At 54.5% G+C, this 13,145-nt stretch overlaps 4 protein-coding genes across 4 annotated transcripts; 3 read left to right on the forward strand and 1 right to left on the reverse strand.

The window, feature by feature from the left end:
• Positions 1–941: 941 nt before the first annotated feature.
• SPBR_00289 (serine/threonineeeee-protein kinase) lies at positions 942–3,167 on the forward strand (the record flags this gene model as incomplete). The annotated part of the gene is made up of 1 exon (XM_040758608.1): positions 942–3,167. The coding sequence occupies one exon, from the start codon at positions 942–944 to the stop codon at positions 3,165–3,167; it is 2,226 nt and encodes a 741-aa protein (XP_040618697.1).
• A 2,479-nt stretch (positions 3,168–5,646) lies between these two features.
• SPBR_00201 (solute carrier family 32 (vesicular inhibitory amino acid transporter)) lies at positions 5,647–8,277 on the forward strand (the record flags this gene model as incomplete). The annotated part of the gene is made up of 4 exons (XM_040758521.1): positions 5,647–7,279; positions 7,360–7,520; positions 7,588–7,653; positions 7,711–8,277. 4 exons carry the CDS (start codon positions 5,647–5,649, stop codon positions 8,275–8,277), a joined length of 2,427 nt encoding a protein of 808 aa, XP_040618698.1.
• Positions 8,278–8,707: 430 nt separating this feature from the next.
• On the reverse strand, positions 8,708–11,152 carry SPBR_00234 (phosphoribosylamine--glycine ligase; the record flags this gene model as incomplete). The annotated part of the gene is made up of 1 exon (XM_040758553.1): positions 8,708–11,152. One exon carries the CDS (start codon positions 11,150–11,152, stop codon positions 8,708–8,710), a length of 2,445 nt encoding a protein of 814 aa, XP_040618699.1.
• Positions 11,153–11,744: 592 nt separating this feature from the next.
• Positions 11,745–12,828, forward strand: SPBR_00788 (uncharacterized protein; the record flags this gene model as incomplete). Its single annotated transcript, XM_040759107.1, has 2 exons — positions 11,745–12,121; positions 12,186–12,828. The coding sequence occupies 2 exons, from the start codon at positions 11,745–11,747 to the stop codon at positions 12,826–12,828; spliced, it is 1,020 nt and encodes a 339-aa protein (XP_040618700.1).
• Between the last annotated feature and the right edge of the window lie 317 nt (positions 12,829–13,145).

Consider the following 13,145-nt stretch of genomic DNA (forward strand, 5'->3'; position numbering starts at 1 on the left):
TTCGTTGACGAATTGTCCATTGTTTCACCAACGACCTCGAAGTCTTTCAATTTTGGACACCATTTTCTGCTTCCTCTCAAGGCAACGGTTTTTCTTTTCTCAAGAAATCCAGAGACACTCATTACTTTTCTTTTGTTTCTTTACGTCCTTTATTTATTCGGTTTCTCCTTTTCAGCCGAAACTCCGCACACACAACACCATCGTACCGATGTCATTATAATAACGACTCAATCGCTTTTTCTTGTTTTAGTTCTCCTTTTCAGGACAACTTGTTCGATCTTTCATGACCAGCTCTCCCATCACTTAGTTTTTCTTTTGTTTTATTTTCACCATCTGAACATATTCTTTTTTCCCTTCTTACACCCTCAATGAGCCTCTGACAACGCAACGACTATTTGGAGTTTCCTTGCTTTTTGCGCATTTCCGCCTTGATTTTTTTTTTCGATTTTTTTGTTCATACACGTATGAACAAACACTACTGTTCGACAACCTTACTTTCTCTCCACCAAACGACTATCTGACGCGTCCGCCACCGGCACAGTCTTGCAAGCGACTCAAACTGATTTACATCCATCCAAACGGACTTTCTTGGAGATCGTCACTGTCTCCAACACATCCGCCATCATTCTGTTGAGTCAGTGACCGAAGGGGGCTTCCGCGCTTCCCAGGAGGAACGAGCCTTGTGCTCCGGTCGACGACTGTTGTTGATTCTGTACCATCGCCATCTTCTCTCCGCTACCAACGTTTTTCTGACGATCACGACGCCTATATATGCCCCTTTCGTTCTACCCCAATCGATAACAACAGTCTGAGAACCACTCTGCCGACCGCCTTTTTTCTCGTTTCTGTGCTTCTCCTCTCATCATTGACCTTTCCCCCTCTCTCCATCGTCTCCCTCTCTGCCTTTCAAGATCTTTCTTGCTTGGTGCTTCTTTTACGCAATGGCGTGCTTACGCGAGAACTTCGAAGATGGGGTTGTCCTTGACGGACGGTACCGCACTATTTCTCCCCTCAACCATGGCTCTTTTGGCATGGTCTTTATGGCTAGACAGCTTGAGACTGGTCACAACGTGGCTATCAAATGTCTGACCAAGAAGGCTGCTGCCGACGAAGCTGGCCTCGACTTCGCCATCGACGATAAGTCTGAAGAGCTGGATCTACATGGCCGTTTGGGCAGGCACCCAAATATTGTCAACTTGGTTGACTCGTTTGAGACCGAGTCGCACGTTTACCTCGTTCTCGAGTTCTGCCCCCGTGGTGACCTGTACGAGGCCATTCGCAACGGCCAGGGACCCCTTGAAACCGAGCACGTCCGCCGCTTCATGTTGGAACTGGTTGACGCCGTGGAGTACATTCATTCCAAGGGTATCTACCACCGCGACATCAAGCCTGAGAACATGTTCCTGACTCAGTCTGGCATCATGAAGCTCGGTGACTTCGGCCTGGCTACTACCGAAGAGTGGACGTACGAGACTACCGTGGGCAGTGACCGTTACATGTCCCCTGAGCAGTACGACTCGGCTGGCGCTGGCTACTCGCCCGCGCAGGCTGATATCTGGGCCATTGGTATCTGCATGCTCAACATCCTCTTCTCACGCAACCCCTTCTCCACGCCGACCGAGGCTGATCCCATTTTCCTCGACTTCTCGCGCGACAAGCAGTCCCTGTTTGACGTGTTTCCCAACATGTCGCAGGACACTTTCGAAGTGATTGTCCAGTGCATGAACCTCGACCCCAAGAAGCGTTCCTTGGCAGGTGTTCGCCATGCCTTGCGTCGCGTTGTCAGCTTCACCACCCTCGACGAGGCCCTCGATGACTTCTGCTCTGTCGACCGCCGTGTTGTTGCTTCGGCCAACCGTGAACCTCTACGGACCCCGTCCATTCAGAGCCCCATGGTTGAAAACGGTGCGGCTTTCCCGTGGGCTAAGGCCCTGCAGACTAGCGCCCCGCAAGCCATACGCCAGCTCAGTGTCATCCCCGACAACGAGAGCTACACCGAGGAGCTCTTCTCCAAGTCTGAGGCGACAACAGCTGATTGGTGCTCGAATATGACCGGAGAGACTCCGTCCATGGCGTCCGTTCTGGACTCCAGCCTCGGCGCTTCCATGACCTCGCTCGCCATCAGCCAGCCCAAGATGATCCCTCAGCCTACTACTTGGCAGTCCAAGGTCTCGCCTATGGCAGGCTCCCTTCCGATCACCATGCCTCGTGCGCGCAACGCTCCGGCGATGTCTCTTGTGTTTGGTCGCAAGGACGCCGTTTCCAAGAGCTGGAGCGACATGTGGGACGAGGAAGAAGAGGAAGAGGAAGAGGAAGAGCGCCTGCGCCAGCTCGAGTCGCTTAAGAAGCTGAACGCTCGCACTTGGAGCCAGGACAGTGTCAAGGAGGAGGTCAAGCCAGCCATCGAGAAAGTGAGCAGCAAGCTCAACATGCTCAGCGACGACGACAACACGCCTCGCCTTGGTCTGTCGCCCGCCACGAAAACTTTGGTCGTGGATGTTCCTGCTGCTGCCGACCGCCAGCCCGTGCCTGCTGTAGAGGCCAAGGATGATCTCGAGCTCGACGACGATGTTCTCTTTTTCTCTGATCCTCTGACCGAGGAGAAGGAGGTGAAGAAGGAGCAGAACCGCCAAGACTTGGACAGCTTCCTCGGCCGTAAGGAGGACCGCCATCAGCAGATCCATCTTTCGGTTCGGCTGCCAAACTCGACCGTGTCGCCTGGCCCCTCGCCGTCCAAGTCGCCGATGTCCTTTGACAAGTGGGAAGCCCTGGGTGAGCGACGCAGGGCCCACACAGGACCGTCGGTGAATCTCGAGTCCAAGTCGCAGGGTCAACGCTACGGTCAGTCTCTTGGCTACAACTTGAAGTCGTCGTATGAGCGTGGCACTTCGAACCACTTTGGCAATACCTACCACACCTCATCGGGTCATCACTTGACCAACACCACGAACAACCACTCCAACGCCACTTTCAATCCCCACTACGTCAATGTTTTTTCGCACAATCATTCCAACAGCCCCAACAAATTTAACGCGGGCAAGGAAAATATGCGCGACCGTTCCAAGGACAAGGGGTGTCCTTGGAACAAAGGCCGCGACTGGAATTGGAACTGGCGCCGCGATCGCCGCCCCGATTTCAGTAATGTTGAATGGGTTGGTGGCTGGTAAACGGACAGAGGCCGACGCCTCTTTTCGACCAGACCACCACTTGTGGTTGAACTAACCGTTTTTTTTTTTGTCTTCATTTTCCATCGAACCCTCCCAACGTTGTTGGGGTAAGTTAGGTCTTGCTGATTCTCTGGGATTCTCGGGCATTGCGTTTCATTTTGTCGGTTTCTTCTCGGTTTCTTTTTTATCACACTTTATGATTTGTCTCCTGCCGTTTTTCTTCTCCTTGCTCTTCCCCTTTCCCATCCTTTTACATATCACTACTGGCGGGAAAGGGTTTGGTTCTTCTTCATGTGTACAAACAAGTTTGTCTAAACCACTGTCGGATTACAAAAAAAGATTGGGGAAAACAAAGCGGGGGAGTCTGAAAGGGAATGACAAAACCCCTTCATGCGTTATAGCTTTCCTTTTTTCTTTCTGGTGTTTTCATTTTTCTCTTCTTCATGCATCACATAGCAGGCGTTCACGGGCGGTGCGACCATTGTCGCACTTTTGTCTTTCACGGGCGATTTTCATTCCTATTTTGGAGGCTTTTTCTTTTTCTTTTCTTATTTTTTGGAGGATGCAGAGAATCTCAGGTATCAGCAATTTCTATTTGGTCGATGCGAACTTGATAACTAGTTCAACTCGCTCCTCTGCGTATTTAGATAGCTACCTTTTTTTAGAACAGCCGTTGGCAATACCAGAAGTTACCCACTCACCATAACACACTGCTCCAAATTGCATTTGTGAAGTCTTGTAAGAAATAATACTAATGCCGTTCAGCAACATCGTTGAGGGTGCCTTGCCGACTCTATAAGCGGTGTGGTTTAGCTATCATATACAAGATAAATCGTGATGTGTTCATGAGTGGGATCGTTTCGATGCCGAGAGATGCAATCAGATGTACACCAGTGTCCGCCATGTGCCGCCTAATATAGTCCTATTTAAAGGTGACCAACAACGAGCAGGGGATCTCTATCGTTCGTCATTTTGTCTTCACACCTTTATAAATATGCAAGCCTGCCGTCCCTCACCCAACCTACCAGGTAGTCCGAAATTGAACTGAAAAAATGGATGGCATTACGTAGTTGCAGGAAGCACAAACCTCGATCATCTGAGAGGAGCGTCCCCCACCTGCATTTTTCAATTAGTTGGGGGGTATGCCGGCAAAAACCGGTAAAAAGGTGAATGTGCAACTCAATCGCTCTACGTCTCGTCGTGTTCTTATCTGCTGGCTCCTATTGAAGCGGCGTCCGTCGTTTCAATGAGGGTTGCCCTGCGAGGAGATAAGAGAAAACGCAGCCAGATCCGTAGCATCGATAGCAGTGATATGGGGGCATTTTATCTGTGAGACCTCAGGGGGCAAATATGAAGCAAGATAAGAGGTCCTGACTTTCCCAGCACACGATTTACTACGTCGTACTGGGCTTTCGGTTGAAATGCTCACTACTCATGATGCGCTGCCTCCGAACGCAGCAAAGGAATAATCGTGACCATGGACTTTGTTCTCGGTCGTTGGAAGTCACCACAGTTGGGGAAAGGAGGCTTGCAGTTTAGGGAGCGGACCCGCTTAGCGCCAGTGTCGAGAATAAAACACGCGATAAAAACATGTCACTCGAAAAAAGGACGGGACGCGGTCGAAGAACCAAGACCCTGATTAGTTGAATCCTGTCCCTCCGAGACGCCGCTCACGTCCGCTGCGCCAATGCACTCCGCATCCAGAGCGGCCATAGGATGCGCCGTGCATGAGATATGAAAGTGAGGGGGACGTTCTGCACGACAAGATTGGTGTCTGTATGGCCTTTGCGTGTTGTCATCTCAGCCACCCGCGATCTATGACTACCCTTAGCACACATGCAATCATTGACCAGTAACGTGACTGGGTTGGACCTAATAGGACTCCTGTAAACAGCTCTTTCCCACACTATCTATTCCCGTGCAGGGGAGGAGGTGGGACGTTGTTTTTTTCGACTTAGCTATCGTACCTTCCCTGATTCGAGTCAATCGCCCCTCTCAGAGCGTTCCTTCCGCATCTTTCGCTTCCAATTTCAATTGAGCTCCCCTGGGCATTTTATATCTCAATATTCTCGTCTATGCAAAACTACCTTTTCATAGTCCCTCTGCGTTGTTTTCGTTTGCTTTCCTGCTTCGTTTAGCCCGTGGCAGCCCGCCCACTGAAGGAAAGATCCCACAAGCGACTGATGTCATACAGGCTCTTACACTACGATATTACCTGCCCATTCGCTGCGCACCGCACCTTGCCGGACCGGGAAGGAGCTCGCTCTCTCCCCGCAAACCTGCCCATCGTGACCACCCTTTGCAGGACGAAACCTCGACAGCAAAAAAAAAAGAAGAATAAAGCAAGAAAGAACGACGGACGCGCAAGGCGCGAGCTGGGGTCCTCCTTCTCGACTTGCCATTTTGCGAACCATCGAACCATCTAGCCCTTTTTTGTCTCACTTCCCTCCCCCGACAGCTTCTTTTCGCAGACCATCAAATGGCCCCGGAAGGTGCATCTCATATACCTGGCGGGAACACAAATGACGGCGGAACCGGTGACCGTCTCGGCGCCGCCACGTTTTCGACTTCGGCGGTGACCGATTCGCCCTTTCAGCCTGGCAGTGTTTCATCAGCCGGCTTTCGCAGTGTCCAGTTCGCAGCACCACGTCGGACCAGACGCAGCGGCGACGGGGACAACGATGACGACAACGACGCCTCGTCGCGGCTGCTAGACGACGACGACAATGCCGAAGACGAGGGACGGGATTCGTACGACGGGGACAGCCGCCGAGATGCCGGCGACTGGCCACCACTGCGGCGGCGGCGGCGGTCATCAGTTGGTGCTCGCTTGTCTGCTCTCACCGACATTGGCGGCGTCAACAGCATCCGCTCGTTCACACGCAGTTTTCAGCGCGCTGCCGGCTTTACGGAGGTTATACCACAACGACCGTCGTTCGTCTTTGCCGCCGACCAGGAGCCCATCCTTGGCGGACCCGGTGGTGAAGGAGGGCCGTACGATCCCTATGACGGTACAGAGTCTGTGGAACCGGGCTCCTACCGTGCCTCGCCGCCAGCATTCTTGTCTCTGCTGCGGCAACATCTCGAGGCCGGCCACTCGTCTGCCATCGCGTCGTCCTCCGACAACACCTCCCTGAATGCTCCACCGTCTGAACCAGGCAGTCCCATACCCGGCCAGAGCTCCGTGGCCATCACAGACGAGCCGAACAATGGCCAGCTAGGTGGCAACTCGGAGCGTAAGAGCCTTCTCGATTCATCCGGGCAGACACGTACATACCGTGCCGGTAGCACATCGTCTATATTTGCCTGGCCACCGCATCTGGCCGCGGCCGCGGCTGCCGCTAGTGCGGGTGCATCCGGCGAAGGTGTTGCCACGTCGCCCATCGTTGGCAGCTATGGTTCGTTCCGCACGCACCGTAGTGGCAGCGGGAGCCATGCTGGTGGCTATGGCTCTGTCATTGGCTCGCCGGCCGCGCTCAGCTACAACGCCATGTCCGGTCGTCTGGGCCCAGGCAGCCAGGCCGCTTCCATGGCGCAAGCCGGTGTGCTATGGCGACAGCAGCAAGAGGGCGGCATTGATGCCATGCCAGACGACGAGCGTCCGGAAATCTTGGTGAAGGAGGTCGAAGAGGACGGGAAGATTGTTCTGACTGTTGAGGGGCAGTCCACGTTGCCCCAGACCGTCTTCAACTCCATCAACGTGCTGATCGGCGTCGGTCTGCTGAGTTTGCCAATGGGCATCAAATATGCCGGCTGGATCTGTGGTATGCTCATTCTGTTCCTTGCGGCAGCCGTCACTGCATACACAGCGCGTCTCCTGGCCAAGTGCATGGATCTTGACCCAGTTGTCATCACTTTCTCGGACCTGGCCTTCATCTCTTTTGGACCTCGTGCCCGTCTCGTGACAAGTCTCCTGTTTACGGTCGAATTGATGGCCGCATGTGTGGCATTGATTGTGCTCTTTGCGGACTCTCTCGACCTTCTGTTCCCGGGCCTACTCTCCCTGGTCGAGTGGAAGATCGTGTGCTGCCTCATAATGATTCCGCTCAACTTTTTACCAATGCGCCTTCTCAGTGTTACGAGCATCATTGGTATCGTGTCTTGCTTCAGCAGTACGTGCAGCTCTGATAATGAAACAAAAACAGAGACAAAAACGACAAGTTTGAACGGAAAAATCTAACTTTATATGTAGTCGCTGCCATTGTCGTCATTGACGGATTCACGAAGAAGACTACCCCCGGCTCCTTGATCGAGCCGGCTGTCACATACTTGTTCCCTGCGAACTGGCTGACGTTGCCTCTATCGTTTGGTCTTTTGATGTCGCCCTGGGGTGGACATAGCGTGTTCCCAAACGTAAGTCGACTGGAGTTAACTATGCCGTTACGTTCAAATCACTCACCTTTCTTTCCCTCAACTACAGATCTACCGTGACATGCGGCATCCGTACAAATATGCCCGTGCAGTCAAAATCACCTTCTCGTTCACAGTAAGATATGCTTCGTCCCCCGTCCTAGATATTATCATGCACATATTGCTAATACAGCCTCCTCACCAGTATCTGCTAGACACGGTCACGGCTGTGGCTGGCCTTCTCATGTTTGGCGATGATGTCAAGGACGAGATCACGGCTAACATTTTGACCACGTCGGGCTATTCCAAGGCCTTGACTATTTTTCTTTGCATTTTTATCGCCATCATCCCGCTCACAAAGATTCCGCTCAACGCCCGCCCAATCATCACCACAGTCGAGATCCTGACCGGCATGCACCAGCAAACTGTCCCCGACACTCAAGCGCTGACCGGACGGTCCATGTACTTCCGTGGCATTGTTAAGATTGCTATCCGTATCGTCACGACTGTCACGTTTCTCATCATTTCGATCGTGTTCCCTGCCTTTGATAGCATCATGGCATTCATGGGCAGCGCCTTGTGCTCTACGATTTGCGTCACCCTTCCCATCTTGTTCCACTTGAAGCTTTTCGGTCATGAGATCTCCAAAGCCGACAAGCTGTTTCAGTGCACAGTCCTTGTGATTTCCATCATCATCTCTATCATCGGCACTGTCTGGTCTTTCCTTCCCAAGAGTCTCATCGGTGTGGAGAACTCTTGAACGTCGATGACCACATCTCGTTTTGGACTTCTACTTACTTGAACTTCCCCCCGTTTTGCATAACCGTCTTTTGGTTCATTTCATCTCGCATAGGCAAGGTTCGCATTATATCAGCATCTCGAAGGCGAATGAGCATCTACGCATAATACCTTGAGCAGCGAACAGTATGCATCGTTTCAGAGTTTCTTGTTTAATTTTTTAGTTTTCCCAATGTTTTGGATATCAATGCTGTTTTCTTGGATTGTTTCTATTTTGATTTTCCTATTGAACCCTTATCATTTCTACTATGACGTGTAATGCTTTTTCGTAGCGCCAACTTTTTCTTGGATAAAACAAATACACCGCACGGAATGAGAATATGCGCACAAACCAAGAACAAACGATAACGGAAATAACAAATAGCTCAAGTGTCGAGGCCCTTCAAAATCCCTTACGCCCATGAGTTCAGGTTCTCGAGGACACAGCCCTCTCCGGTCCGCTCGACCAGCTGGCCGATCTGGAAGACGGTCTCGCCCGCCGCCTCCAGCATCTTAGCGACCTGCGCGGCCTCGGCGGCACCCACGGCGACCACCATGCCGATACCGTTGTTGAATGTCCGGCCCATCTCCGCCGGCGCCACATTGCCCCGCTGGCGCAGCCACTCAAACACGGGCGGCACCGGCCACGTCTTGACGTCGATGGTTGCCGCCAGGTGCGGCGGCAGCATCCGCGGCACGTTCTCCGTCAGACCACCGCCCGTGATGTGGGCGAGGCCCTTGACGTGCGGCACGATGCTCAGCACCGACCGCACGTAGATGCGCGTCGGCGTCAGCAGGCTCTCGCCAACCGTCGCACCCGGCGCCCACGGCGCCTTGTCGGTGTAGGCCACGCCGGCGCGGTCAACGATCCGGCGCACCAGCGAGAAGCCGTTGGAGTGCACACCGCTCGACGCCAGACCCAGCAGCACGTCACCGGGAACCATGGCCGACAGGCGCGGCAGGCGCTCGTCGGCCTGCATGACGCCAATGGCGGCACCCGCCGCATCGTACTCCTCGTCCTGGTACATGCCAGGCATCTCGGCCGTCTCACCGCCCACGAGAGCACAGCCCGAATCGCGGCAGCCAGCAGCGACTCCCTCAACAAAAGCAGCAGCGACATCGCCGATCAGCTTGCTGCAGCCAATGTAGTCGAGGAACATGAGCGGGCGGGCGCCCTGGACGACCAGGTCGTTGACGTTCATGGCCACCAGATCGATACCGACAGTGTCGTGCTTCTTGAGGGCAAGCGCAATCTTGAGCTTGGTGCCGACACCGTCAATGGCGCCGACCAGGATGGGCAAGCGGTCCGAAGCCGGCAGGCCGGCCTTGGATAGGTCGACTTCACCGCCAAAGCCGCCGATTTCGGCATCGGCGCCGGGAATGGCCGTCGACGCAACGGCCTTCTTGATGCGCTCGACGAGTGCGTTGCCAGCCTCGATGCTGACGCCGGCCTCGGCGTACGACAGCGACGCAACACCGGCAGCCGCAGCAGGGTTGGTCTTGCGGAACGCGCGGTGGGCAATGTCCTTGCGGAAGTGCATGTTGTCGAACTGGATGCGCGGGACGCCCTCGGCATAGGCCTTGGCGACCGCAGCCTCGAGCGTCTCGGCCGTGGCGTTGGCGGCAATCACGCGACCGCCCGACGTCTGAAGGGCGCCAGACGCGGCGTCCCGTTTGGTGCCGGCGTGGAAGATGGTGATGCCCGAGCCGACGGCCGGCTCCTGCACCTGCATGGGCGTGCCCTTGGCGTACGAGCCCGGGTAGCCGCCGGAAGCAACGACGACGGTAGCACTGAACTTGTTCTCAATCTTGATGTCGACGGCGTCGAGGCAGCCGTTTGTGCAGGCCAGCATGATCTCCGCCAGGTCGGTGTCGGCCGACAGGAGCGGCAGCACGGTCTGTGTCTCCGGGTCGCCGAAGCGCACATTGTACTCGAGCGTGCGCGGGCTGCCGTCGGGGGCAATCATGAGGCCCGTGAACAGCAGGCCGCGGAACGGTGCCCAGTCCTTGCGCATGCCCTCGAGGGTGGGGGCCAGGACCTCGCGGTCGATGCGGGCCAGCAGCTCAGGTGTGGCCAGGTTGGTGGGCGCGTAGCAGCCCATACCGCCGGTGTTGGGTCCCAGGTCGCCGTCAAAGATGCGTTTGTGGTCCTGGGCGGCGGGCAGCGACTTGAAGGTGTAGCCGTCGCAGAAGGTGAGGATGCTGAGCTCGTCGCCGTCCAAGAACTCCTCCACGACCACCTCAGCACCGGCCTCGGCGCCAAAGTCAAGGTCGACCATGATGCTCTTGAGAGCGGCCAGGGCCTCAGCGCGCGTGAACGGCAGAATGACACCCTTGCCGGCAGCAATTCCGGTGGCCTTGATCACGACGGCCGGGTTGGCCTCGGCAGTGGTGCGGGAGGCGGGCACGAGCTCCTCGATGTACTGGCAGGCGGCGGCGTAGTCGGAGAAGTTGCGGTAGGCGGCGGTGGGGATGTTGTAGCGCTGCATGAAGTCCTTGGAGTAGGTCTTGCTGGCCTCGAGGATGGCGGCCTCCTTGCTGGGGCCGAAGCAGGGGATGCCGACGGCGCGGAAGTAGGCCTCGATGCCGTCGACGAGCGGGGCCTCGGGGCCCGGCACAACGAGCTTGACGCCCTCGCGCTGGGCCAGGGTGACCAGGCTGGGGAAGTCCTCAGCCGTGGCCACGTTGGACGCAACGTTCTCGACTTTGGGGCAGGCAGCGGTGCCGCCATTACCGGGGACGGCGAGGATGCGGGCGACGCGAGGCGACTGGGCAAGCTTCCAGGCCAGCGCATGCTCGCGGCCGCCGTTGCCGACGAGGAGGACCGTGAGGTATTCGGAGGACGTGGAGGAGGCCATGTTGACGGATGGAGGAGGCCGAAGAGAAGAAGGGGGCAGAAAGTTCCTCTGAAGAAAAAGAACACGACAATCGAGTCTGAGCAACAGACGTTTACTTATACCGACCTACAAAGGGTCGCGCAGCTGCAATTGCAATCGCCAGATGGCCCGTTCGTCTACAGTCCATTGGAAGAGAGAAAAGAAGAAGCCTCTCTTTTTCCTTCGAGTTACAATCTCTCGCCGCCCAGCAAGGCTTGATCTACGTTCATTCTGGTTAACGCGCTCTTGCCTACTTCGTACTAATTTTTTTTCGCGGTAGTTTTTTTCTGCCGTCCCAATGAGACTGAGAGAAAAACAGAGGAAAGAACGACCCCACCCCCACCAGAGCGCCGACGTTGTTTCCACTTGCTGAACAAAATCCTCTGAATTGCCTATTAGAGCAGCTAGTCGCCTGTGGTAATCTATTGGCTGGAAAAAATGGGAACCAGTCTTTGGGCTGGTCACGTGTGATAAGGACCCAGTAAAGTTCATAGTTGACACCAAAAGTTGACGTTCAGACGAACCTCTTTACATGGCGTGCATCTCAACGTTCATATGGCCCTCAACCGTCAACATGGCGACAGATCGAATACAAAAGGCGATGCATTCAAATAATATGGATACACCGGCCACTGCACCATTCGCAGGAGTGCAGCACGCGTCGCTTCTTACGCCCAAGGCGCGCTACGTTGCTGCCGCCGAACGTGTCGAAGAAGTCAGCGCCATGCTCCATGGCCTCAACCGCCTTCACAAAAACCAGCATCGGGTGTCGACATACTGGTGGCCGGTATTTGGCCAGCTGCGGCGGCATGTGCGCCGTCTCGAGGCGGTGGTGCGGCCGTTGACAGCCGCCAAAGCCAAAGTCGACGGAGACGATCAGAGCGACGAGGAAAAGGCTGCCATAATGTGCGCGCGCGCTGTTCGCGATGATTTTATCCCCAAAGCCTATCTGTGCGTTTCCCCCCCCCCTTCCCTCCTGAATTATATGCCCAATAACGTTTCTAACACGTTGCAGCGCCTTTTCACGACTAATTGCCGACCGCCGATTTGCGCAGCTCGGCTTGCTATTGATGGCCATTCTAGCACAGGTGCACACGGCGCTTCGCTGGGTGTCTGGTGATCTTGCGACGGACAAACGACGAATCGCCAGCGATGAAGATGACGGCGACGACGACCAAATTGAAGACGAGCTTGCCGACGCCGGGATTCAACACGACGCACCCGGCGAATTTGGCGACGATCTCGGCGAGGTCATTGCTCGCGTAGACGACAGCGAGAACGAGGATACAAAACGTTATAAGGAACATGCTACGGTGACTATGAGCTCAAAACCATCAAAGAAACGCCCACGGCAAGAGGTCGATAGCGACAACGATACCGACCTTATCAAGTCGCGAACGCCCCTTGTGAAGCCGTCCACCAAAAGCGGCGAATCAGAATCTATCGTTCGTTCCGAGAAGAAGAGGAAAGTAGACGAGGACCCGCCGATGCCCAGATCCAAAGAGATCACGGAGGCCAAAGAGACCCAAGATGTCTTCGTGAAACGAGACAAGAACGGCAAGAAAGAGAAGTACAAGGACCGGGACAAGTCGAAAAAAATAAAGAAAAGGAAGAAGAACGGCGACGAGTTTGATGATCTCTTCAGCGGCCTGCTATGAGAGAGGTGGAAGTTTGATCGTTTTGTATTGTTTTGTTTCCTATGATACCCCAATAACTAGCGAATCTTTTTTGAATTTCGTCTTACATAAGCACTCATCGCAATACGTTAATGCCGATGGTTACTTTGATATCTACATGGTTCATTTTCCTAAGAGACACAGAAGCTGAATTCCTTCCTCAGACTTTAAGGACAAAACAAAACACAAACACGATGCACATCAGTGGGGAGCTGTGGTGGTTCTATGGTGTTTTTTTGTTCATATTTTTCTGCTAACTCCCCCAATTTCCAGCTTTCCTCCCTAGCGAACTATATTGC

This window comes from Sporothrix brasiliensis (genome assembly GCF_000820605.1).
Source record: "Sporothrix brasiliensis 5110 chromosome Unknown Cont19, whole genome shotgun sequence".
NCBI classification, from domain to species: domain Eukaryota; kingdom Fungi; phylum Ascomycota; class Sordariomycetes; order Ophiostomatales; family Ophiostomataceae; genus Sporothrix; species Sporothrix brasiliensis.